A 27,446-nucleotide genomic window follows, 5' to 3' on the forward strand; every position below is an offset into this window, starting at 1 on the left:
CCATCCTCCTTGGATGGATAACAGCTATAATGTTTCACTGCTTGAATGAAAATGATTTAAAGACTTATTGATGGACGGATGGTAGGATGGATCCTCACTTACTGTACCTGATCAATGACCCATGGGCTGTAAAAGTGTCCATTCTCAGAGGGCTGCCACCAGCGGAGGCGAGTGGAAGATGTGCGGGCACGCAGCGGGATCTCCAAGGCCACCAGGCGAGCCTGATTACTGCTGTTACTAAAGAGAAATTCCTGCAAGAGGCCCCAGGAGAGACCTCCATCAACAGAGAACTGCAGCAAAACCGGCTGGGAGCGAGGGTCTGGAGCAGCCTTACCACAACCAAGACGCAGGAAGAACTGAACAAACCTGCAGAGTACAGCCATAAACACATGAGATTATCACTGAAGACAAAAATGTTGGTGGTGTATTTGTATATGCAGAGAGTTGGTAGGTTGCTTTTCTTTGTTGTTTGTTTGAGGGACTGTAGCTTTACCTGGCATTTGCCAGGTCCATGTCATTGGTGACCAGCATGCGCAGGCCATCCTCACTGAAGAACAGGTGGTTTCCACTCGACATGATACCGCACTTCCTGGATGGTTTGCCACCGCTTAGTAGTCTGAAACGCTCAGCATCTACAGCTCCCCCTACATACACAATGATGTACACAATCACACACATAGTAACAACAAAACAGTAAACACACAATCACAAATCCATCATATACTGTAGTAAAAAACTGAAAAACTAAAGACCTCTCTTGTCTCTTGTTCAAATAATGTTATGAAATGCTTTAAAAATACAAATTAAAAACAGCATTAACTGAATATATGTATGTATAAGTATAAACTAAGGTACAAAGTAAAAAGTAATTGGTTAAATGGGATCCTATAAAGTTAAATATTAAAAACAAAGATTTTGAAGGGCATAATAAGTGTGAAATAATATAGCCTGAAATTCTGCTAACTCTGAATGATCAATAAATACTACACAGATTCCCTCACACACATTTTCGATAAACTGTTATTTCCTGATGGATTGTTGTGTCTGTATGTTGGTCTACCTTCGAAGTCCTCCTTGAGGAAATCCGGGTTGGGGGTGTCAGGCACAGAGCAGTCAGCTCCAGAGTAGCTGGGGTCACACACACAGTGGCTGCCACCCACACAAGTCCCGTGGCCGTTACACATGTCCTGACACTGTGGGCCAATGTAGATATTGTCTAATGCCCATGTTGGAGGAGCAGAACCAGTTGAAAAGAAACCCTGATACCATCGGAACCTCACTGACCTGGAGGGAGGTCAAAGTGCAGGATTAGAGAGACAGAAGATACAATCAACACATTATCTTGCATATCCTTGATGTATTTTATGCATCTGCTGTTCAGGATGTATCCAGTCCTTACCCACAGAGGCGAAGCTTGCCAAAGTTAATGACCTCCCTCCTCCAGCCCTGAGTTGTACCAGGGAAATAGATGCTGGCAGGGTGGAGCTCCGTGGAGCACAGTGAGGAGGGCTGGGGCCCACCGGCACACAGGGGCACCAAAAGGTGCCACGTGGCACCAAAGTCCCGTGAGAACTCAAGACGCACTGGGTGGGAGGAACTGCTTTCGGCTGTGCAGCCAACATTAATCTGGAGAAGCATAAATATACACAAAATCGGCGACGAATGACGAGCCATGATTTATGTTTCTATTGAGTATGAGTTATAGTTGCTTTGGAACATGAGTCATCACGGCTGTGTTTGTGTACCTCAAACTGGATGATAGTGTTTTCATGTACGTCAATGTCCCTGGTGGTAATGGAGTGCTCGCCAAGCTCGCTGGAGACAAACACCATGGCTGACTCATCCACCTCCCTGAAACATTCACACACACACACACACACACACACACACACACACAGGTTAGTCAAGGGTAAAAGCCTCTTTTTGCAAGTTTTATCATTACTTGATAAAAACAGTATCTTACTGTCCGGTCTTCTGGTATGGGCAGTAGAGGCCAGTGTTTCCCCCGGGGAAAAACAACCAGTTGGACTCATTGGGGCCTTCCTCAAAGCTGTCTATCACCATCGGTGGGTTGTGTAGGGAGCTTCCATCAATGATGAGATCATCTATGACCCACACCTCCTCTTTCTTACCTGAAGGATGTCATATTGTGGAGACTGTTACACACTGATTCTACTGGTTCGGTCTGCATGAAGTGAGTGCAATGTGTTGAAGAAACAGACAAGAGATGCAAGAGCACAGATTTTTAATTTTAGTGTGCAACCACACAATGTGTCCACTCACCGCTGTTGTAGGGCTGCCAGAGTCTGAAGCGGGTGGCGTTGGTCTGAGCGCTGGCTGGCAGCGGTAGGTGGAGGAACAGAGTGTCAGTGGAAGCTGGGAAATAAAACTCGTCCAGCATCAGCCAGCTGATTCCCCCGTTCACAGAGTACTGCAGCAGCACTGAATGGGAGCGCTCAGGGACACCTAGAAAAGCCCACAAGAAAAGCTATAATGACAACATCCTGAGCCATATTATGTTCCAAAGTACAGCTATACCAAGACAAAAATAAGTTTTATATTACCTTTAGTGATGAATTTGAAGGAGAACTGGATGTAGAGAGTGTTGGTGCAGTCCAGATCCTGCGACACGATCATTCGCAGACCGTCCTGCAAACAAACAGACAAGGATTACATTGTTTGTCAGCTGATATAATGATATCAAGCTGTGTCTGTATGATTTAACTGTATTATTATTGCTTTGGCTGTTTTAAGGACGCATACCCCTTTGAAGATGAGGGCAGTGCCAGATTTAAGAGGCTCTCCGCTCAGAGTTCCCCTCTCTGCTCCGTACACCTCAGGCCACGTCTCCTGTTGCAGGTTCTCATTAAAGTCCTCTCTCAGCACAGATGGCAGGTGGGCCAAAGGCACACAGTGTGCCCCTCCATAACCCTTGTCACACCTGTGTGAAAGTAAGGGTCGCGTTTCCATGAAGTCAGAAAATAAGTGTAAAGATGAATTATAATTCATGAGCTGAGCAGAGAAGTCTGTTTAACTTACAAACAGCGTCCATTGTCACACAGACCGTGTCCAGAGCACATCCAGGGGCATCCAGGGGCAAGTAACACGTTATCTAGAGCCCAACCTTCTGCCCCTGGGGTGAAGTGGGTTTGGATCCAACGGAACCGAGTTCTGGGGGAACTAAGGGATACATAAGAAAGTTACAAATATACCAATACTGTCGACTAATATTAGGTATAAAACACACGTACTTAGCAGCACTGGGAAGGTAGACGGTGATCCTCCTCCAGTGTTTGTACTGGGTCGAGGTATAGATGGAACTCTGAGTATAACCGGCGCAGCCAATGGCTGGAGGCACACACTCTGGGGTGATGAGAGACCAGTGATGACCGCAGTCTGTGGAGTACTCCAGTCGCACACCATGGGAGAAGGAGGTGGACTTACTACAGCCCATACTCAACTCAAATTGCAGGAATGACGAGCCCGATACCTCAAAGTCCCAGCTCTCTGCATACCTCGGCTTCTCTGCAGATACAGAGTAAAACAAAACGTCACACTTACAGGTATTTACCATAATCTGATTCTGATCTGATTGAACAAAACTGACTTGCATGTGTCTGGTTAGATTTTAAATTTAGATTCAGCCCAATTCTGTGGCCCATGGCGCAACCGGGAACTCAATTATGAGTTAAATTGTGTATGTTGACCTTAAATAGAAAACAACTACAAAAACACACACGTTGCTAATTGCCACATGAAATGAAAAGTGTACACCGAAAACACAAAATCTAAATGCAAGTATAGCTTTGAAAATATGAGGTATTTGTAAAATGTTGTAAAATGTGTCCAGGTTTCAGCGCCATACGAGAACAGCCAAAGAGTCTGACAATCAGCGCTTCATGTTCTCACACGGGGACATGGGAGCTTTATGTTCACAGACGTGCTGCCAAATTCATCTGGCTTGGCACACTTAATGAATGGGCCCTGTTGTAATGTAATATTTGTGCAAAGTAAATCCGTTCACAGCTTGGTGCAAGCATAAATAACAAGCAGACTGTTCATTCAGGTTTGCTCTTATTAATAATGCAGGAGCCACAGCGCCACAGTAAATGGGTGATGTCAGCCTATTGTGTGGGTAACATTATGATTTCCCTGTGCAGCCCTTTATATGCATATTTGCGGTGGTTTACTGGATGTGCATATGCACGGCTGTGTATATGGTTCTGCCACATCCTGCTTCACATTCACTTCAACACGTTCACAGCGGGCAGCTCAATGCGAACACTGCAGATTCACTGGAGCAGTTGGGGGTTAAGTGTCTTAGTCAGGGGCCACTTGACAGGGATTGTTGAGGGAGTTACTGCTTCACTCTCCATGGACACACTTTCTGAGCCAGTCAAGGAATTACAACTCCCAACCCTGCAGTCATAAACCCTCTTCACTAAATGTATGTGCTTAAGAGCAATAGTGTTTTCGTGTAACTCACTATCAATGGCCTCGGAGTTGAAGGTAAGTGCTGTGTCCAGAGATAAACAGTCCACAGTCACTTCCCCTCCCTGAATGCGGTACCAGTTGTGCCTCAGAGGCGTCATGCCGTCGAACTTGTCATGGAAACCTGTTCTGGAGCTGTCATTCATTCCAATCAAGACATCATCCAAAGCCCACTGGGCAGAGTGTTTCCCTACAAGGACGGAGAGAGAGAGAAATAAACATCGATACCAAAGCTAATATTGTAATTTTTCTGTGCTTTTCTATCATATTGTGCACCGTGATTATGCACATACCCTGCTGTGGCTGCCACCATCGAAATACTGTGTAAGGGGTTTTGGCAGCAGGTGGCAGCTCGATGGTCACGACCTGGGGCTCGAGGAAGGAACTAAAGTCCAGCTCCCTGACAAACTGCCACTGGACACCATTGTTGGTAGAGAACTGGACAATGACACCTAGAATCACAGAACAAAGAGTCAAGATAACTTTTAGATGGGAAATCATATTGCATAGATATACATACAACATTAAGTAAAATTAGCAGCAAATAAAACAAAACAATACAATAAATACAATAGTATCAAATAACAGATCAGTAGCACTGCTTTTTTTAGATAAGGTGTTTAGAGGCTGGCAGTGTTCTATCTGACATTGCAGGAAAGATCAGACTGAGCCTTCAGCAGTGCTGCAGGCTAGAGATCCACAATCTGCTGACTGGTGAACAGACTAGAACAGACAACACTAGACTTTGTTTCTCCACGAGAAGAAACACTGACATTGAAGACCAAATCTGAACCTACACAGCCTTGGCTCAATCACTGGGCAGATCAAAGTGATCAGATCAGAGGTGGAGCTGCTCGTTGCACTGCACTGTTAAGGAACAGCCACCTGAATGCAGCAGCAGGCCTCAATACAAGATATTCTAATTACCTTCATTGCGGGACCGAGGCCTGGTGCAAGTGGGCCCCAAACTCTTGCTGCCAATTCTGATGTAGAATTGGACCAACCTGTGTGTAAACAGTCACTAGATTTCAGTTTCACATAAAAAAAATAGCCAGCGATTTAACTGATTTCCAGTGCTTCCAAATGACATTTGCATAGGTGTGAATTCCCCTCACCGTGTGTTGGTGGTGTCTAGAGGCACTGTGTGTGCTTCTCTCCTCCCGGGACTACTGAAGTATAGAGCTTTGCCCTCACCAATGATGCCACATCCACCTCCAATTTGTCCCCCACTGAGGCTCTGCCAGAGAGGGCTCAGCTTCTCCTCAAAGCCTTCAGTCAACTCTGTGGGACTGGCTACCGATGGGACACAACTATCCTGCTCCACTATAAAATAAAAAAGGCAATCAGAAGGTATAGTATATTAAGATACATGGAAAACATTATATATTTTATTGCTTTCAATTTCGTAATTGTACCTGTGTATCCCATATCACAGAAGCAGACTCCAGAGATGCAATCTCCATGTCCCCCACAGTGGTTTGGACAAGGCTCAGAAATGTAGACCCCATCCAGGGCGAAAGGTGGGGCATCTCTGTACATGCTGCTCTCCTGAAACCAGCGGAACCTGGTTTTACTGTGAAAATGAGGGGAAGGGGATAAGGGAAAGAGATAAATGTAGACATTTACATTTACCAGTCTTTAATAAATAAATATTCTGGGGCGAATTCACAAAGAATGGATTGCGTCCGCTGATAGCACCATGCATTGCGTATCATTTGCAACTGCAGTCTGCCCCGTCTCAAGGTCAGATCCACCAAATATTTTTGCACTACTGTCATGATATTACACCACAAACACGTCCATACAGTTTTGCAGTTGAGTTCAAGTTTCCCTTCTTTTGCATCTGATTGCAATTATCTGTGGCAAAATATAAACGAGTTTGGTTGGGGGGTGGGGAGGGGGGGGGGGGATCAGCCTGAGCCAGAGGTCTTGTCAGGAGGGGCTTGCCAGAGTGCTCCTTCCATCCAAACCTCCTGAAGGCAATTAAGAGAGAGGAAAGGGAAAATGTAAGCCCAGGATTTGAGAAGGCACGGAAGATATAATTTGTTTATTCATTTATATAGTAATCTTATTTTTCTCATGTGTTTAAAAACAACTTATGTAGGGGAGCTTTAATCATAAATTTTTCATGACACAAATATCTTTGCATCCTGTCACTGCTTCCCAAAATAAAGGAGTTTAAGCAGACAACCCATATAAATGCAACTAACCCCCAACTAACTCTCTGAAGACGCTAATAATTTCAATGTAATTTTGTGTGGCTAGTAGCGCAGATCTGTTTTTGCAATGAGGCTCACTTAAATAGAAAGGGGTGGATTTTGTGCCAAATGTATTGCATATTACCTCATTTAAATATATGCAAATACCACAGTGGGCAAGCACATAGATGCTATTTGCTTGGCAGGGCAGTTTGGGGTGAATTTCACCCTTTGCAGCTACTTTTAAAAGATTCTTCAATTTTGTTGGTGCAGGTTTAGCAGCTGCAAAAGATGCACAGTCCTTTTGTGAATTTGCCCCTCTGTGTCTAAAGAAAATAAAGAAAATTCAGATTACATCATTGGAAATCCAATTGCATGCCTGTTACCATAGCTACCTGGCTGCAACATTGCGTGGTATGACCACAGTGACCCTGGTCCACTGTTCATAGTCTCCAGTGTTGTAGACAGTAGGCTCCCTAAGCTCACGACCACTGCCCTCACAGACACCTGCCCCTGGGGTTCCTGGGTAACAGCCCTCTCGGACCAGCGCCCAGGTGCGACCGGCATCATGAGAGTACTGCAGCATGACTGGAGCAGACGCGCTGAACTCTGAGTCACAGCCTATGTTCAACTGGTGAGGGAAACAGTGGAGCAAAACTTACAGAACAACTTAATTCAGATAAATTTGTATTGAGAGCATATTTTTCAAATTGCCCCTTAAATGTTTGAGTTTTTACACTTTCCATGTGAGTACCTTAAACTGAAGGGTGTAGCCAGGGCGCAAGGCCAGGTCCCTGGTGACGGCCACCCTGTCCCCATCGGAGCGCCCAAACACCATGGCAGAGGGCGTTGAGGCACAGAAGCTGTTGTTGCTTTCCTTCTCCATGCCTTCGTTACCCAGCATCAGCCACACGCTCATCTGGTTCAGAGGGTAGTCAAATGCTGGCTTCTCGTAAAAGTTCTGTAGAGACAGAAGACAGCCATGTTTGTTGTGGTGTTTTGTGACAACAGGTACCAGTGTCTGCAGTAAAGCATATTTCTCAGAAGATAAATAAGACACATATTTGGAAGAATTCAAGGTTTTATGGCTGTTCTATCTTACTTTGGCTGACACTTTCCTCAACAAAAAAATAAAAGTTAGAGTTGAAAAACTACTCAAATTGATTCCTGACCTGTGGTAGAGTTGGGTTGGCCATGGGGATAATGTGTTTCTCCCTCTCTGACAAAATTATGACATCATCAATTGCCCACTGGTCATAACCATCCCCAGAGTGAAGAGGTTGCCACCAACGAAACCTCGTGGAGGGTGTCTTAGAGGCCAAGGGAAGCTCATAGTGGACAAAGCTGAGAAGGAAAGAAGAGACAAGATTATTTATGTTTTTCTTCCAAAATATAACCATGACAGCCACATCTAAAACACTTTTGCTGTATTGACAACAAGAAACAGTAAAAGTAACGATGAGGAATATTAATTTTCTTCTTCTGCAGGTTTCTCACCGAGGCTTGGTAAAGTCGGTGAAGTACATCTCAGCGATGAGGCCCCAGTTGATGCCTCCATCGTTGCTGTACTGCAACAGCACTCCTTCCTCCCTGCTGTCTGCCTGGTTACACTCGGCCCAGTCTCCACCCACCCGCAGGTAGAACTGCACAAACTCCGCCCATTCAGTGTCCAGATCCCAGCTCAACAGCTGTCTCAGTCCAGCCTGACAACACACACATATATTCAGACATATTAAAAAAAGGAATGATCACCTAGGAGCAGCAACACATAAGGTTTAGTGTGTTATTTGTTTTTATTCCATGGGTCACACTTATACTGTATCATGGCCATTAAAACACAATTTGTTTGCAACCTCCATCCAGTAAGAATCAATTATTCTATAGAACCATAGAAGGATTAAATGAAATTCATGTATTCAGAGTAGAGGCAATTAAGAGGTCAAAGGTTAACAGTTTTGGGCAGGAAAAACTAGAATTTAATCAGAGATTGTATACGCTTACTTTACTGAGTTTGCACAATCCTTTATAACATAATCTGGATATGTGTTTTCACTAAAACACACAGAGACAATGATGGAATTCATGTTTCTTAGAATAAGTGTCTCGCAATGTTAAGAAATGTTTAAAAAAATGTCTGGGACCTGCACCTGGATCTAGATTTTCACCAAAGACTGAGCATAGTTTTCCACCAAATTATACTTTAAACTGTGGATGATGTCAACCATGTTGTATCACCTAAGAACAAAAAAAAGTACATTCTGGAAGAATGTTATGGTTGTTTTACCTTGCTGAAGTACAGGGACGAGCCAGATGAGACCACCCCACAGCCCACGTCAGGGGTGACCACCTCTCCACCAATCACCTCCTGCCACATGGTCAGCAGTGCATCCTGGGACTCAAAGTCAGAGAGTACACTGGAGGAGAGGAGGGAGGAGGGCTGGCAGTCTGTTCCAGAGAAACCATCATCACACCTACAAGAGAAGAACTTCTTATCTTTACTCTGCGTTCATCTCTGCTTTAATTAGAATCCCACACACATCAATCAGAAGATATGTTTGGCACTTTTTGTTGAATGAAGTTGAAAAAGCAATAAAGAAAATCCTTCTGACCTGCAGTGTCCATGGTCGCACCAACCATGTCCGTGGCACATGTTAGGACACTGCTGGCCGATGTAGATGTCATCCAGGGCCCACTCGTCCTGCTCGCCATAGTAGTTTTGGATCCAGCGGAACCGTGTGGCACTGGACCTGAACATAGAAAGTACACAATCACAAAAACAGTTTACCTCGATTTATACTATAGCAAAATAAAATGTAATGAAATACTGTAACTGATAACTGTTAAAAAAAAAAAACACAACGTTAAAAATGTATGACAGTGGTCGCCCACATGTCAACCACATCCTCATGTTATACTCACTAATCTACTTCTCCATTGGGGGAAAGAGATTTATGGATTTAGTGTTCTGGCAGGTAAAGATTAACCTTATCACATGTGTGTAAATGTCTATTTTGTGTGTGTGTGTTGGTTCCGCCATAGGGCAATATCATCATCACATCATCTCTGTTAAAAGTGGGCTGTGGATGTGAATGCGTGTGCAGTGTGGATACATGCTTGTGCATGTAGAGCTATGACAAATGGCTGTCAAAGTGTAGATAGTCCGGTATATTGGGGTTTTTATAGTAGGGAGGTTTCTTGGCTCGCTGCTTCGATGACCCATATCAACTCAGACCACCACCTGATCATACAGAACTGGCCAGCGCCTATTTTATTATCATTTACTGCCATGACCCTGTGACCTCTCATCACACCCTGCAGGAGATTAGACCACCAATTTATCTAGGGGCTGGGTGGCAGAATGAAATGGAGGTGGAGGTCACAGTGCTCCGTGTGGAAGGTTTATGTGATTGAGTGAGTTGATTTATGTGTGAGCTGGGGCTGTAACAGCATGTATTCCTCGGGAACTGTTGAGAACAGGATGACTGGTTCAGTACGGGACTTGTTTCAGTTCTGGTTGCCCTTTAGACTGATTACAATGTTATTATGTTTATACAATGCAATTACAGGTTGTGTCCTAAATCACTGACATTCACTACTCCCTATCTGGGGAGTTCTATGTAGATAACAATACAGAGGACTACATAGTGAGCTCATCAGCAAAAGGATCACCATTAAAATGTGCCAGATCAACGTTGGCTGGTTTAATAGCCATAATAAATACTGACATAAATGTATTAAATAAATATATATTGTAAGCTATTTTTATCACATTAAATATATTATTTCCGCGCCACAACTCTTGGATTTGTCTCAATCACGCTGCTCTCTCTCCTCTCGTCCATCTGCCATTTTCCCTTCAGTGCAATGCATGATGGTAGATAGAGCTTGATTAGTGACAATCAGTCCGACTCCACTGGATTCTTTGAGTCCACTATAAAGGGAATAATATGGTGGACTGTAAAGTGAGTAGTGAGTAGTTTGTACTGGCAAACGCAGATCACAAATTCAAAAGTTTGAGTTCATCCAGCAAAGCTTTGGCGGTGTGTCAGCTGTTGACTGTTAGCTAAATTATAGCCATCAGATTATCTGAGTTTATGGAGTGGCTATCACAAACCCAAATGAGGCCAGAGCGGGAGGAATCTGTATTGTGTAGTGAGTTGGAGCAATACTGACTTCTGATTTTTGTGTTCTTTTGACGAGATGCTTACAATAGTATATATATATATATATATATATATATATATATATATATATATATATATATATGTGTTTGTTTATTATCCCTATTTTAGTATTTAGGTTTTTCAAAATTAATAAAAGGAAATGTTAATTCTTGTTTTGCCAAGTTTTGTTCGATGTATTAAAGAACAAGTAATTTCATTATAATTACGTTGTATTTTAATTGGTGAAAATGATTTTAAGTGGCTGTGTATTGATGTGTGTGTCTCCGTATACATGCAGACATTAACAGTAATAGGTGCTGACGCTTCCTGGTGTCCTCTTTTTCTGCTTTGTGTTATACATCCGACTCAATCTCAGGTGTATTATGCTTGTTAACTACAAAAGGTATGAAAGATAAAAGATGCGATCAGAGGACTTGATATCCCAGAGGGCACTTTCTGAATCTTGTTTTCTATGTCGAGTGTACAGATGGGAGTTTCTTACCATGTCTTCTGAGGCAGAGACAAAGTGATGCGTCTCCAGTCTTTGAACTCTGATGGGTGGTAGACACTGGGAGCTGTAAACTCAGAGCAGCTTGGCATTCCAGGCAGACAGGCCTATGTGAAAGAAATGACAGCTTTCATTAAAATACACCTTTTATCGTATATACTCATTTGGGGGGAAAAGGCATTGCTTAATGTTGATTATTCAGAATTACTAAAACAAAGTTTTTCATTTGTCATTGTGGACTTTTCAGAGCATGATCTACTGCAGACCCACCCTGAGGCCGCATTATCCCCTCAGTATGCGCATATGAAAGGCTAAAGCAGGATTACAGTATGTCTGACCTTGAACACAAGCAAGTACAGGACATTCAGTGAGTTACACTCTGGAGAATTAGAGAACATTCACTGATGGAGGCAATAAAAAAAAAGGCAATAAAAATCTTGGCAGATACTTTGGTGTCTTATGAATATTCATGAGTCCGTTGTGATCGCAGAAAATCTTTTTTGAATCATGGGAAGATAATTTGTTTGCCGATTCAAGTATTGCTATGTATTTGCTAATAGTAGGATGATAAAAAGTAATTGCAATAATTTCTCATCTGAAACAAAGTGCCACATTTAAAGACTCATTATTTACATATTATTGGCTGTAATGGCTAAATCAATATTCATGATCATGAATAAATTATACTTTTCCTTGTCTTTCTCGAGGAGGACTTCTACAAGTTTTAGTCATAAACAACGGTCGTCGGTGTGAGACTGGCCGTGAAAGCTAAAAAAATTGGTGTCAACAATCACTTAGCATGGGGAACATGTACCTCTTTGACCAGGTGCCAGGTGAGGCCATGATTGGTGGAGAACTCCAGGCGGACCTGAGTGTCAATGTGAGGGGAGGGCTCGCGACCACAGCCCATGACCAGCGAGAACTGTAGACTGTAGGAGGCTCCGATCTGCATTGACTGAGTTTCCACATAACGAATACTGAAGCCAGGGCTGGGCTCACCAGAGAAACTAGAGTAGAACATGTAAGAAGAGAGGATACTGTACTGTACGTATTATGTGCACAATTGTTACGTGATTGTAGCTTCTGGTCATTTTTGGTTTGTAGGAATTAAGACAAGCCAGGTAATAAACTGTTGTAAATACTTATTCTAATAGTTATTGAGGAATGTTTAACTATTCAATCATGTTCAGACCAAACAAAAGCTTTGAAATGCCACTGGCAAATAATGACAAACACAGTCCTTGTATCAGAGCATTAGGTCTCCTACCTGAGGGTCCAGTCGTGCTGGCAGTAGGGCTGGACATGGCCGAGATAGAAACCAAGACTCTGGGTGACGTCCAGCACGTTGCTGAAGTCGAGACTTATGGTGTTGAACAGCACAGAGGTCATGCTGATTTCATCCAGGGCCCACACATCGTGACCACGACCTGAATGGTATGGCTGCCACCAGCGGAACTGCACGCCAAATTTACGAGCACCGGCCGGGAGTTCAACTGACACAATCCTGATTGGCCAAAAGAGATTATTGAACTGATGTTCATTGACAATTAATGGGAAGTTAGCTTGAAGTAAGTAGTCCATAGTCACATTCGCACAAATGTGAGAATAGTGTATTTGGGGTTAGTATCCAAAATGGCAAACATTTTAGCTCGAATTAGTCACACAAGCTGACTGAACTGGGAATCAGACTCTGACTTGGATCTAAAGCCTGCATAATTGCAGTCTGCTTGGACAATCCTAAACAGATTTTGACACAGTGCAGATGGTCGATACAATCAAGATTTATGAATACAGCATCTTGCGTCACTTGTCAGATTCTTATTGCCCAATCTGTTCGACACATAGACCTTTTTTTCTCTTTGTCAAGACTGATTCCTGTATCTTGGTGTGTTTTGTACAAACATACATGTTGAAACAGTAACGACCTGCAATTGCACCTGCAGGTCAGATAGTTGTGTAAAACTTGCCTCTGACTCATTGGCAACAGTTGACCTTTCTAGTGGTGATAAAGAGCTCTGAGACACGGCCTGCGCATCTGGAACCCAGCCCACTTTGTCTTCATTACACAAATAGATTGCTCTAACTGACTCAATGGGACCCAATGGCTTACACCTCCAGCACACCATTAGCAGCACAAGTGTGTGTGTTAATGGAGTCATATTATCTCTGTGGGATCATAAGTGTACGTGCAAGCGTGCGCACACTCTAAACATAGGTGGTACCTTGGCTCATGAAAGCCTTGGTAAGCGTAGTGCTGCAGCAGCGTCCAGGTGATGCCGTTGTCTGAGGAGTAATGTAGCAGGACTCCCTCTCCTGGCTGGTCTGGAGCAGGACATGAACTCAGGGTGCTCCGGCTGCCCAGGCGAAGTGTAAACTGAAGGTACCTTCAGAGAGTGAAAGCAAGAATATGAAAGAAAATTAAAGCAAGAAGAAGTACAGACGTTTAAAGTGCGGATGTTTGAAGTGAGATAAAAAGGGTAGACAAACAGACAGTCATGCAGAGTAGACAAGTGGGAGGGAGGTGGCGGGATGATGGATGAGATGATTAAATGAATGAGGGCAAAATTAGATGAGAGGAGGTGGAAGGAAAAAAAACAGCAAGAAAGAGAGAGAGAGAGAGAGAAGGAATGAGAGCCAGAGCTCACTTCCATGTGTCCGTGTTAGCTGTACATAGTTCTCACGTAGCATAAGTTTTCATCCTTTTTTGTGTTCTTCTATGTTTTGACATATTATCATCTATACTAATGTAATATTTATTGTAATTCCTATCATCTTTCTTGGGCTGCCAGTCACCCTCCAGCTCTCTGTCCTTGGCTGTGCAGTGCTTTCAATAGCGATGCAGTTTCCTCTTTCAGGCAGCTGTTCACTCAATCAGCCAGGAAACTGGCATTAAATACGGCCATCAGGTGGCACACAGAGCTTCAACAGGCATAATCAATCTACCACAGATGCCATATCTAACGTCATCGTTCCCTCACATTTTCATCCCCTCATCTGCAGTCCCCTCCCATGATCACACTCCATCTCCAAGCATCGGAACCCAGAGTATGAGGGAAAGAGGGATTGACGAGGAAAGAGTGTGACTAGCTGACTACCTGGAACATTTGCAGTATTAATCAGAAGTAAAGCCAGATGATGAACAGAAGCCAGAGTTTTACAAAGAAATCTTTGAGTGGCAACATCAGTAGATTCAAAATCAGCTTTTGTGCATGCTGAATATGTGCATGTACAAGTTATTTTACAAGAGCATACATGTGAGGTTCCTCATGGCTATGTTTGTGTCTGTATGTTTTGTTTTTTCCCTTCATTATGCTGTTTTGTATCAGGTAATGAAAAACATTACCTGGCTTGGGAACTGTCTAGTGGAGCAGTAACCAAGTGTCTTCTGCTGTCTCTGTTGAGGACCAAGGCCTTGCCGCTGGCCAGCACCCCACAACCAAAGCTGACCTCAGCCCCACGAAGTGAGGAGAAGCTGTGGTAGGAGGAGAGGCGTGGGCTGGAGAAACCCTCCGACAGGAAAGCCGGGAAGGTCTGGGAGGCGAGCTCACAGGCTGGACCACTGAAGCCTGGGTCACATCTGGGAGGTGGAGAGAGAGTGAGGAGGAGAGGAGATGAGAGGAAGGCATTAAAAAGAGTGAAGTATATAAATGAGAAAAAGAAGACAGTGATAATGAAAATCCATTAATAAATCATAACCATAATACAATTTGATTAACTTTGAATGGTGATTGGTGCTGTAAGGCATTAAGTGGATAACGAGCAGACTCGTTTGGAAGGAGAGACTTTGGATTTATTTGGTTTAATAAAAAGCAGATCCTTACTTGCAGCCTGTGCGAGAACAATGCCCTCTTCCAGAGCAGAAACGAAGGCAGGCTGGACCAAGGTACACTGAAGCAAAACACAGGCATGGAAAGCTCATTTTTAGGGTCAAACTAAACATAAAAACAATGTTTTTGTTGTAGCAATGAGTGCACCATGTGACCTGTAAAGTACTAACCATTGTCTATAGCCCACATGTTGCCCAATCCAGTGCCAGCCTGTTTCCAGCGGAAACGTGTCGTCTCGGTCAGGGCAGCGTTGGGCAGAGGGATGGAGATTCTGGTCCACCTTGAGAGACGAAATACAATATGCTTATATCTGACTGACTGATACATACGTATAAGTACAATCACACACAACGATTTGCAGAATCATTCATACCCGCTGTAGTTGTCAGAGGAGTAGATGGTGCTGTGAGGTAGATGGGGTCCAGCACAAAGCTCTGGCAGACACTCAGTGTGGAGCAGAGACCAGGAGCGACCGTGGTTGGTGGAAAACTCCAGACTCACGCTAATGGAAAACAACAGAAGAACGTCTTATCTCAACATTTTAATTTTCTAACTAAAATAAAGTAAAATGACTCAAGTGCTCTAGTTTAGATTAGATAAGAAAAAGTAAATGTCTTCCGAGACTCCACTGTAAAGCTTGTCCCATTACTCCTTCTACTACTTTATTAAAAAGCCCTCCCCAATTGAATACATTTGAAACTCTGGGCTTACCCAGAAGAAATGTAAAACAATCTTAACAAACTCTTTGAACTCACATGTCTTATTCCTAGATACCAATTGAGTTCAGATTTCTCTTGATGCCACTGTTTAGAAACATTTAAGCATTGTAAGTTCCCTTTGCACCGTCAACCCAAAATAACTGGGTTATACTCAAAGGTGTCTCACTTGGCGTGTGGAGGTCTTCTTTGTCGCAGCACAATTTTGTGATTTTGACATGAAAAGTGGCAAGACTTTCACATAAAAGCACCGTCTGACCTAGTTTTAAAATGTGTCACACCTGTTGGCAGGCTGGTAGGAGCCACAGCCGAGGTTGATGGAGAACTGAGCAACATGTGTGTGGGTGCCAGGCAGCACAGGGAGCAGCTGCATGAAGTCCACAGCCCACACATGGCGGTTGGCACCCCCGTGGGACCGCTGCTCCAGGCAGAACTGGGTGACTGGTGTTTGTAGCTCAGTGGGCAGCGCCACCGATACCACCGCAGGAGTCTGACATAGAAGGAGAGGGTAGAATGAACAGATCAGACCAGGAAGATACTAATTAGAAAATAGAGAAAAGTCGCCAGTATTTTTACAATCCCAATATCCTAAGGCTCAAGATGATCTTTTTAAATTGCTTGATTTGATTGACCAACAGTCCAAAACCCCAGAATATTCAGTTTATTGTCAAAGAAAAGCAGCAACACCTCACATATGGGAAGCTGGAACAAGTACATGTTCAGTATTTTTGATTAAAAATTACATAAATGATTAATCAACTATCAAAATACCTGCCGATTACTGATCTATCAATCATCCAATAGTTTCAGCTCTAAAAGAATGTCTGGGAAGGGGAATGCACTGGTTCAGGAGTTAGGCGTGTTTCTGTGAGAAAAATGTTTGAACATTTTATGTGGTAGGATAGTTAGACTAAGAACAGAATATCGATAGCAATTTACTGGTATACGGCAAAGCGAGCACTTGAGGCTTATTACTATAAGGTTTTGATAGAGTACAAGTACACGTGTGTGTGTGTGTGTGTGTTTGTGTGTGTGAATGTGTGTGTGTACATCTCACCCTGTAAGAAGAGTAAGGAAGGGTGTCGAGGGCCACGCGTTCCCTCCTGCCTTCAGACCTTCCAAACAGAATCACGTCGTTCTCGTGAGACTCTCCTGGATCACAGTCACCACCTAAACACAGACACGCCTCACCATGTTCATGCAGTGTAACTTGTACTTATGTGCAGATCTACTGTTGTTTAAGACAAATACATGTGGGGGTTTCCATACCCATGATAAAGTAGAAGCGAAGGTTTCCATAAGACGTGGTGTCGAGGTAGGGGGTGCACACTCTCCTCCGGCCCTCTTTCTCAAACACTAGAGCTGAGCCCGACTCAATCTCTCCACACTGGGTCCCATAGACAGCTCCCTCTATGTCCCAACTGGGTAAAACACACACAGACAGGGAGGACTGGTTTAGTAAGTAAAGGAAGTTTCTCAACACAAAATATTAATGGCAAACATTTTGACATTTATTAGTTATTATTATTATTGTGAATAATATTATTATGAATTATTTGGCAGTACAATATCAGTACAATATTAATAAACAAATGGTAAAGCCATTTTACAATCATGCCACAAGATGTACAACTTAAATTATTTGTTTTCAAACTCACAGTAAGAGGGTTTATGGCCTGAATATAGTCTAAAGGTAACAACAACTAATTAAAGAGTAAGTTTAGTTGAAGAAGGAAAATAAGCCTGAAAATAACAATGTAATGTGAATTTATAGTCAAGTTAATAGAAAAGTAAACAGAGGGGCTTCATTTATTGCTAAATCTTAAGCACTTAACCTTCGCCAAATATTAACCCCAAATGAGACTTTATTCATTTACCTAATAGCACATGGAAATCATAGGATGCAAACACCTGCGTTTATAGATTGCCTCTTTAACACAGCATTTCCCACCGGAGTATTACGGAAGTCAGTAAACAGTTGCCGTAATTTGCAACCTGCCAGTAAACAAATACACAGTGCCAGTAATACAGTATAAATCATCTAGAACAAGACTCACACATGAAGGACAGGCAAACACGCACGCACACACGCACACACACACACACACACACGCACACACACACACACACAACCAGCTGGCAGAGTTAAAGAGAAACATTTATGGTGCACACAAACACATAAAGACCACAAATAAACCCACACAGAATATAAAAAAACAAGAGTAGAAGGAGAAACGGTGACTATCGAAGTGCATTTGAGCACAACAAGAATTAAATTAAAAAAACAATTCACTGTACTATTAACGAAAACTACACGTACTAGTGCGATTTGAAAATTATTGTTATCCAAACATCTCACGTTGGACATATTTAGATATTTATGTTGAAAACACACCCTGTATTTTACACAACAACTCAAGCAAACAGCGAAGCATGTTGCAACCAAGAAGACATGAAAACAGGACTGATTTAGAAATCAGGTCCGACTGTCTGTGAGAAATATGTTTGGAGGGAAAGATACAGTATAATGGCGCTCTATGGGGCAGAGAGGTGGACTTGCTCCCTCGTTAAGGCTTCTCTTGACAAATGTGGGAAACATTGTGGATTCCATCGACACATGTGAGGACCAGCACAAGATTCCCTACTGATATTTACAGTTCAGTAACAAGCACAATATTTACCTCTGAGATAAAAGATGAAATACTTAGTTTGGCTTAATAAAAGGCGGTTGTTTGGTTTTAAATAACTAAAGAAGTTAATGGAAGTCACGAGACAAATAAGTCAACTCTGGTTCCACACGTGACATGACCAACTGTTTTGACCTCCTCCTCATGTAGACGATGTTGCTTTTTATACTTCGAGTGTCACAATTTCAAGATTTTAACACAAATCAATTTCACGTAAACAACACAAATCTGAGGTCATTGCTTTTCTGGTTGGCAACGAAACACACCTGCGCGCGCGCACACACACACACACACACACACACACACACACACACACACACATATTTCTGCACAGTGGAGAGAGGATCCTCATTAGCACTGACAGAAGTTAACTCAGTGTGTAACCCCTCTACTTAGTGGAGAGTCGCCTTAACACAAGCGAAACCTCTCCCTGTCTACCTCACACACGTGTGTGTCAGCCCACGACGCCTGATAGGCGAGAGATAGCATACAGTGTAGCATGTTGGCATGCTGCAGGAAGGTGCAAGGGCGTGGCACGGCCGTAGAAACACCCTCCTGTTTTAGATCCTTCTCCTTAATAAAAGCAAACTGACAGACATGGTGCATGAGGTCTGTTAATTACTCTCTGGCAGTAACACTATCTATCACCTCTCTGCTTTTATCTCTCTGCCTCTTGCAGTGCCTCCATCTGTGTTACCTTGCTGTCTGCTGTCCAGTATGTGTTTGAAAGCAAGTGTGTGTGAGTGTGTGAGTGTGTGTGTGTGTGTGTGTGTGTGTGTGTGTCTCACTCTGAACAGATGGACTGCTGTCTCCGTAGCAGTCAGAGGCATGGCATTCACCTGTGTCAGCCCCAAGGCTTGACTTACACTTGTGCAACACGCTGCATGTCGCATCGCTTGGCATCTGACAAGTGACAGGTGTCAAAGCATGTGCATACACACACACAGAGAAATACCAGAGCACTGATATGCTCCCAAAATAATCTCTCTGTGTTAACTCTCTCTTTCCCAGCTATTATATGGCCTCGTATTAAATCAGTGCATCAATTATCCTCCCAAACAGACCCTATATTCATTAAGGATAATGGTTTTGTGGGTTTGAGTTGGCTCTGTTAATATTTGTGTTCTTTTAACTCGACTGCCTCAGCCTTCAGTTTTTGGTTGTCTTTGGAAATTATTTAGTTCAGTCTAGTTTGACCGTTCCCTGTTATTGTTTTGTTGCATTTCATGTTGTTCTTATTGTAAATTGTTATTGTAATCTTCTAGTCTGATAGGATTTTCCCATGAAGCAAAGCTTACTTTGACGGTGGGCTTTCAAAGTCTTCCTCCCAGTAGCTCCTTCCCTCCTCACGGTGCAGGTCAATGTCTCTGGTGGAGGCAAAGCTGTGGCCAACTCCCTCACCACCATGGAAATACAGGGCATTGCCCTCGGACTGACAGGCATGCTGGCAGATGAGAACACAGGTGTTAAGAATTGCAACAGGTTACCACTTTTGCAAAGCAGTGTGGAAATGTTCTTCCTTTGCTCCTCATGATTATGGTATTTACTCTGCTTTAACATGCAGCAGAGCAAACGTTGAAAAGCTGTCTTTTGGGCAACGGCGAGTTAATTTATTTGACTGATCAATCTAGCATATTTCTTTGTAAATAAAATCCATGTGTAAAGAATCCATGTACATGTCCACTGATTTATCATTGTACCTTGACAGTAGCTCCGGGGAAGAAGAGCCAGTTGGCAGTGTCTGGAGGGTCCAAGTTATCCTCCATGAGGGGGGCTCTGTGGGCAGTGTTGACCAGCAGCACGTTGTCTAGCCCCCAGCAGGACTCATAGCCTTCGGGGCCATGGGGGACCTCCTGAGACCAGCGGAGACGAACTCCATCAGCCTTGGATTGGTGTGGCAGGGGAAGCAGGTGGACGACGGTGCTGCTGTTGGTGGGGGCTCTGGAGGAGAAACATATAACATGAGGGTTGTGTGTGTGATGGCTGTGTTTATGTAATTAAATGCAACATGTTTATGCATTAAATAATCATCATTAAACATTTAAATGAGGCTGACATAGCCACATATGGAGAGACACTAGTTGTCCTTATGGTGGATTGAAACTGGGAGAGAAAAAGCAGGTTTCAGAATGACTCCAAGTGTATTAGTAGTTGATTTATGAGTTGGTTTCCGTGTCCACACAAAAGTACAACATCCACTTACTGCAGCTAAATATTGTAGTGAGAAGACTGCATCATTACATTATGCCTCTGTTCTCCCTCTGAGCTGACTAAACAGAAAGAGGCATGGATAGAGGGATGAAAAACAGGGGGATCATAGAGAAACAAACAGGAGAGGAATGACAAATTGAGAGGGGGAGGTGTGAATGAGGGAAAAAAAGAGGACGGGTGTTCATAACAGATGGAAGGACGAGGATGGATGAGGAAGAAAGAAGAAGAGGAGAGAGAGAGAGACCTGATCTTCTCCAGTGTGATCCAGTCATCTGAGGTGTTGGCGTTACCACTTATGCTGTATGACACAGTGATGCTGGGGTCTGAGTAACTGAACCGGCAGGAGCCTGAGCCTGGGGAATATAAATGCACACAGAGGACAGACATATATGACAGTTAACACTCTTGTTGAGGGAACAGCTACTGAAAGTGTTAGCGAGTTTCCTTTTTTCCACAATTGAATTTCATCAGCGGGCGGGGCAATGATCCTTAGTATGCCCCGAGGGGCAGCCGGGCCGGCCCGGTGGCTTCTTCTGACTGATTGCTCCCACATTCCCCCTTTAGTCAAGTGGAAAATGATGTCTAAACGGTGTTGTGGTGGAACTAAGTGATCAGCAGCTTAACAGGGATAAGAGAAGGATGCAGAGGTGATCAGAGGAGCCGATGAAGGACCAGAGACTCTCTAGCCAACTGCAGCTTGACACTGAGAGTACATGTGTGTATGCGTGAGCACGTTCTTGTGCATTTCTGCTTGACAAGCTGGTGAGGGATCAGACTATTTTTACGCCTTGAAAATGTGGGTTTGTGTGGGTGCTGTTGGAGCTGGTGGGGTCAAAGGTGGCTAATGGATGAAGTAGGCTAACCCCCCACATCCCACCCTTTCCTCTCTGCTCCCCTGCTCTCCCCCATCTTCTACTACACCACCCGACGTGCTGGCCATCCCAGCTGAATACAGTCGAGCATTAACCGGCCACCACTTCATTGCACTGCTCTACTGAACTTCTGTCTACACAACACTACTGCATCACAAACTCATATGAATGACCAGCAAACGAGAGCACAGCCAGCCAGAACCAGAAATTGGGAAAAAATAGTGAAAGAGACATACAGGAGGGAGAAGGGGGGGGGGGAGGATACATGTAATGGACATGAAAAATACAACATGACACGTTCTCTAAAAACTCTGCCATGACCTTCTGGGTGTCTTTCCAGAATATTTTAAATAATTCATTATTGAAACAGACAGAGGAAAAAACACTGGCGTGAAACAGGACAAAACATGGTGATTTCTTGAGGATGACACAGGGATCTATTGTTCTGGCTGCCAAACAGTGTAGCACGCAGGGTCCAAGATATTTGAACAGGGTTAAAAAGGTCTCATACTGTATAAAAGCCTGTAATACAAAATCTGTCTTCACGTATCGTTTGCAACCTGTGTAGAGATGTAATACTCACCCAGGGCAAACTGCAGGACCGAGGCTGTGCTAGTGTTGAGTGGTACAGTGGTCTGGGGAAGATACACACAGCAGTTTAGGATATCACCTGTAAATAATCTAAATCATAAATGAATATTATATAAGTGTTTTTAACTTTGTTTCGCTGAGGTTAAAAGTTTGAAGTCTGTTGCACCGGTATTCCTAACAAAGAATGTTGTGAAGTGTTTTCAACATCTTGCCACATCTCTGCCGAAGGGTGAGAACTTCAACCCCTGGAGGTGAGTATAACATATCTAAAACACAAATAGACTAGAAGTGTGTGTGTGCGTGTGTGTGTGTGCGTGTCTGAGCCTGTGTATGTGTGTGTGTGTGTATGTGCCTGTGTATGAGTGTGTGTGTATGTGTGTGTAGATGAATAGATGTTCTCATTGTCAATGATATTGTATCTGAGCCATTCTGTGTGTAAACGTTTCTGTGTTTCTGGATGTGCACGCTTGTGGCACTTGACAGAAGAGCTGCCAGGCAGCGGCATCAAACATTTGGAACAGTGACAGACAAAGCAACTGTTTATCAGAAAAGTAAATAGACTCATGAGGCACTAAACACGTCTCTGCTGTTGACCGTCTTTCATCTCTTACAGCAAAATAAACAGTCTGAAATCAACTTTGTAAAGATAGACAGAGGGCATGAAATGGTTTGATAAGCAATTATGAGTTTATGGGTGTGTGTTTGCATTATTTGTGTGTGTGCGTATGTGCCGCACTGCATGTCAGGCAGCATCCTGACACTGCTGTATTTCACTACTGTGAAATGAGCATGGTTTGAGAAGTTAGTTTTGGAAGTTGGCAGATGGTTAAAAAAAGCTTCTATGGACAAAGTTGTATAACCGACACAAATAATGAAAATAAAACAAACCAAGTCGTGTGAATGCACACATTTTAACCCAGACATGCAGCTGCATGTTTGCTTTTACTTTTCTGTGTGATTTTTGATCTAAGTTTGCTTTCGCTGACTAGACGCACATAAATGTTTTGGCTATTTCCAGCCACAATCAGACATCATCTTATGTGTGAGAGAGGGTAGACGTGTGTGCAGAGATGCAGATGTTAAAACATTAGATTCTACTGTGGTCACATCTCGGATGATGTAGCTGTGGATGTGGCTACCCGGTGGCTGGTTCGGATGTATGGTCAATGGGCCGTAAAATGTACAGCGGTGGCAGTGTGGTTAAAGGTGGCAGTTACCAGCTCTCGTTCTCCAAAGGGCTCACAGAAAGTGACCGCTCGGCCATGCATCAGTACGCCACACTGCTCTCCCACCTCACAGTTACTGCACTCAGACCTGTGAGGAGAGGAGAGGAAACTACTGAGTTAGAACAAAAGCAACACGTATCAAGGGAGCGCACCGAAGATTTAGAAAGCGATTGAACTCTTTGAATTACAAGAAGAGTCGTAACCTTTTCACCTACCAGATGCTCGGGTCCAGCTCTCCTTGTAGGTTCGAGTCAAAGTCGTCACGCAGCACAGCGTGTTTTCCATGGAGCTCCACTGCACCAAAACACCATATGCTCGCAGTTAGCCACAGCCTGTTTGATACCTTGTATTTAATGTTGCAATTACCTGTGGTGCTTATTATATCGAAAGAAAAGCATGCAGACTCACCAAGACTAGGTCTCAACGGGGACTCGGTTGGAGCTGAAACAGAGAAGAAAGGAAACATTGTGAGTTATTCTGTAGCAACATTTAGTATGCACATGAATAGTCTGATGCCAATCCTAAACCTAAGTTAAAGGCAGTTGGTTTTAGAAGGCAGATTGAGAGCAGTGAACCTTTGTGGTAATGTATGAACAAAAGTAAATGTACAGACGACACCAACTTTTTCTATCAGTGCAGTAACAGTTTTGTATTCCTAATTGTATGGGTAAAAAGTGTGTAATAGTCATTAAGCACAGCAAAATGAGCCCATTCTTAAATCATCTCTGAGTGAAACAAACTTTCTCTGTGTCCTGGCCGGCCACGGCTGCAGTCTCCTGGCTGCTGATGTTAATTCCTTTCAGTAATGAAAGGCCGGGCGGCCATGATTAGCGGTTCAATGCTAATTAACCGCCATCCACCCCAGAGGCGGCTGTGTGCTCTAATCAGTGGCCAGTGCCTAGCAAACACACTCAACTATCAATCTCTCCCAGGGGATAGACAGCTCTGAGAGGGGGAGGGGGGTGGTGAGTGTTCAGACTTGATGAATCAAACATGGGTTTAAGAAAACACACTGGCTCTGACTCAGTCACTGAGAACACAATAGAATACAGTCTGCACCCACGTTTTAGGGGAAAAAAAACATAAACTTGCAAAGTACTGTATGGGTGGTGACCTTTGTTCCAGAAAAGGTGGAGGAAATAGTGATGTTTAAGACATAATAAATCAAACTGAAGACATGTTGATGGATTAGTTTTGGTGTTTTATTAGCTGGTGCACACAGGAAGGGTGTGACACATAATGCAGTTTACTGGATGTCATACACTAAACTCAGACTTGCACCAACAAAAAAATGAACCAGGTGATAATCAAACTCAAAACGTTCCCTTTTGTATATTTAAGATTCAGCTACTGAGAACATAAATCAAAGTGCACCTTTGTTTTATCTTGGTCAGCACATTTTCACGAGTTTATGTTGCTTGCCCATATTAGAGAATTTAAACTTAAAATTGTTTCGTAATCAGCCACTGTTGGGTTTGGCACAGTGGCTTTAACCTTAGTGCACATATGATCCTTCAATCCCTTTGAGCTTTACTCTGAGGTGTTTTCTTTTTTTAAGACCAAAGAGAAGGATAATCTGCCGCAGAATTCTCCATTCCTGGATGAGTCTGCCCACCTGATAAAACACACTGAGATAACACACTCATTCAAAAGTTAAGAGTAACTTAAGAGTTTCTTTCAAACCTTGCAGCAGTTTTAGAATTTCCTCAGAGAGAGGGGCTTACATCTGAGACGCCCACCTAAAACCCCTTATAAACAAATGGAGTATGAATCAAGAGACGAGGGATTATCAAAAAAAAGATTTCTCACTATCGTAATGGTTCTGCACATGTCTTTATTTGGAGCTCACGCTGTAATGTAATTTCTTCCCATTGGATCCAAATGCCGGGCACTTAGAAATGGATTTACTATTCACAGTGATGGAAAAGTTTCATGCTGACTGCCGAAGTTGGAGTCTTAGAGGCCTGTGTGACAGAGCTGGGCGGTTCAGTGGCTGTGACTGTTGCTGTCGCTCTGGTAGGCCCTGATGCTCAGCTCCATGGCTGGAGCCCGAGCTCGACGATGAAGCCCATTAAAAGCAGATCAAAGGGCCCTCTTACTCCCACTCTGTCTCCCTTCCTCACCCTCTAATCCTCCAAATGTCGGCTGATTCAAAACATGTTTAGAGGAGCCATCAATCCCAGCATGTGCAACTCTCTCATGTTTCTTGTACCCTATTAACATTCCTATTAAACTGTAATAAAAAAAATAAGATATGCAGTTTTATGCTCAGTTTACATGAGTATGTGTTCATCTTACATATTCAACCTGAGCGGAGCATGAACTAAAACCAGATTGCTGGTAATCCACCCTCTCAGAGTGACACAGTAATAAATGCTTGCTTGTTATTCTGCTCTCTGCAGTCTCTCTCTTAAACAAACCCTTCTAAATCTCTCTCAGTCTTTCTAGTGAGGCCATTTGGCTGGAGAAAGACCCAAAAGATTTTTTTTGGGTGGATAATCCCTTCAAGCTTCCAAAAAGGCCTCATTTACAGTTTTCTTTCTCCACACTTCATCACGCTCTCCTGCTGTCTCTCACTTCCCTTCTATCACAATCTCTCTCTCCTGCCCACCCCTCCATCCGCACCCATTCTGTCTCTCTCTCTGCCTAACCCTCTGCGCATCGGGAGCAGACAGTGGCGCTCATTTCACTTGGATTAATCCCCTCTCACTTTCTTAAAGACTTCAATTACTGCCTCCTCTATTTGCAGCTCATCTCTGCTAATGCCTGTATCTCCCTGGCCAGGGCTTATACTGACAAGCAGGCAGAGGGGCAGAGGGGCACGCGCACACACACACACACACACACACACACACACACACACACACACACACACACACACACACACACACACACACACACACACACACACACACACACACACACACACACACACACACACACACACACACACACACACACACACACACACACACACACACACACACACACACACACACACACACACACACTGTGACCCAACCTTCTCTGTTATTTTGCTAATATGCACATGCACACACATATACAGATGCAACAAAAAGGAGGGTATTCTCAATAAACTACTCCGGGACTAAAATTGTATGGGTGCTGAAGAGCAGGATCGGGGTAATACAAGGGGGGGGGACGGGGGACTAAATGAGCATAAGCTTTGGCAGACTCCGACATATCGGCACAAAGAGCGCAGGGCACAAGTCATGTTAAATCTTCTCCCCCTCTTCTCTCCATCTTCCAGCTCTAATCTCCTCTCTCTCAGATTTTTCTCCCCACCCTGTAAACTGCAGCCGCTCTTCCAATCTTCCTTGTTCTCTTCTCGTTTGCTCTTCTTCCCTTTGGTCTGGCTCACATCTCTGACGACTTTAACCGCGTTTGAAGTTGCGTTGCTACCGTCTAACTGCCGGTTGCAATTACAGACTCACCAGGCCGCGGGATGCTGTTGTTTTTCCTTTTACAATGACGAGAAGGGAAATGGTTCTCCAAGGTCAGATATAAGCCACTTCACTTCACTCCACTCAGCGAAAACCAGGGCCTTCCTTTGTGTGGGCTTCAATTGGCATTATTACAATAATCATAGGTGAGTGTAGAGGAGACCAGCAAAGAAGAAAGAATATTTTCCAATCTCCGTTTGAACTTTTCTAGCTGTGTTTAAAGGGGGAATCAAATGTAAAAAGGAGATTTCTTCAAAATAAAGATAATTAAGGAGTCTAAAAACATGAGGACAGGCTTGCAGTTTTTGTTTTTATTTATATGTTCACCTCTTTCAAAAACATCTCCTTGCTGCCATTGCATTAGAGAAACAAACAACATGTTCTTCCACATATCTCCCCTTGCTTGCTGAAGTCTCATAATGAAGGTAATTTCAACTCAGATTACACAAACAAATAAGCAAACAAGGAAAATCTTAATTCAAGATGAATGTA

General features: G+C 43.4%; 1 protein-coding gene across 1 annotated transcript in view; it reads right to left on the reverse strand.

The window, feature by feature from the left end:
- The window catches only part of reln (reelin), an 87,036-nt gene that overhangs the window by 13,669 nt on the left and 45,921 nt on the right, over positions 1–27,446 (reverse strand). Inside the window, exons 6-45 of the mRNA XM_034534563.1 lie at positions 23,899–23,931; positions 23,706–23,784; positions 23,482–23,578; positions 22,257–22,308; positions 21,046–21,154; positions 20,291–20,531; positions 19,889–20,034; positions 17,173–17,324; positions 16,961–17,073; positions 16,185–16,393; positions 15,561–15,689; positions 15,358–15,467; positions 15,182–15,248; positions 14,704–14,937; positions 13,583–13,744; positions 12,628–12,864; positions 12,175–12,367; positions 11,355–11,467; positions 9,299–9,436; positions 8,974–9,160; positions 8,187–8,392; positions 7,862–8,033; positions 7,444–7,650; positions 7,085–7,320; positions 5,907–6,064; positions 5,607–5,814; positions 5,419–5,495; positions 4,785–4,943; positions 4,487–4,681; positions 3,252–3,525; positions 3,040–3,180; positions 2,764–2,941; positions 2,565–2,649; positions 2,284–2,466; positions 1,964–2,132; positions 1,746–1,851; positions 1,400–1,626; positions 1,061–1,284; positions 494–644; positions 108–366 (exon numbers count right to left, since the gene is read on the reverse strand). Of these exons, the coding sequence (XP_034390454.1) occupies positions 108–366; positions 494–644; positions 1,061–1,284; positions 1,400–1,626; positions 1,746–1,851; positions 1,964–2,132; positions 2,284–2,466; positions 2,565–2,649; positions 2,764–2,941; positions 3,040–3,180; positions 3,252–3,525; positions 4,487–4,681; positions 4,785–4,943; positions 5,419–5,495; positions 5,607–5,814; positions 5,907–6,064; positions 7,085–7,320; positions 7,444–7,650; positions 7,862–8,033; positions 8,187–8,392; positions 8,974–9,160; positions 9,299–9,436; positions 11,355–11,467; positions 12,175–12,367; positions 12,628–12,864; positions 13,583–13,744; positions 14,704–14,937; positions 15,182–15,248; positions 15,358–15,467; positions 15,561–15,689; positions 16,185–16,393; positions 16,961–17,073; positions 17,173–17,324; positions 19,889–20,034; positions 20,291–20,531; positions 21,046–21,154; positions 22,257–22,308; positions 23,482–23,578; positions 23,706–23,784; positions 23,899–23,931 (6,416 nt within the window). The remainder of the gene's footprint in view (positions 1–107; positions 367–493; positions 645–1,060; positions 1,285–1,399; positions 1,627–1,745; positions 1,852–1,963; positions 2,133–2,283; positions 2,467–2,564; positions 2,650–2,763; positions 2,942–3,039; positions 3,181–3,251; positions 3,526–4,486; positions 4,682–4,784; positions 4,944–5,418; positions 5,496–5,606; positions 5,815–5,906; positions 6,065–7,084; positions 7,321–7,443; positions 7,651–7,861; positions 8,034–8,186; positions 8,393–8,973; positions 9,161–9,298; positions 9,437–11,354; positions 11,468–12,174; positions 12,368–12,627; positions 12,865–13,582; positions 13,745–14,703; positions 14,938–15,181; positions 15,249–15,357; positions 15,468–15,560; positions 15,690–16,184; positions 16,394–16,960; positions 17,074–17,172; positions 17,325–19,888; positions 20,035–20,290; positions 20,532–21,045; positions 21,155–22,256; positions 22,309–23,481; positions 23,579–23,705; positions 23,785–23,898; positions 23,932–27,446) is intronic.

Source organism: Cyclopterus lumpus, chromosome 6 (assembly GCF_009769545.1).
Source record: "Cyclopterus lumpus isolate fCycLum1 chromosome 6, fCycLum1.pri, whole genome shotgun sequence".
NCBI lineage: Eukaryota > Metazoa > Chordata > Actinopteri > Perciformes > Cyclopteridae > Cyclopterus > Cyclopterus lumpus.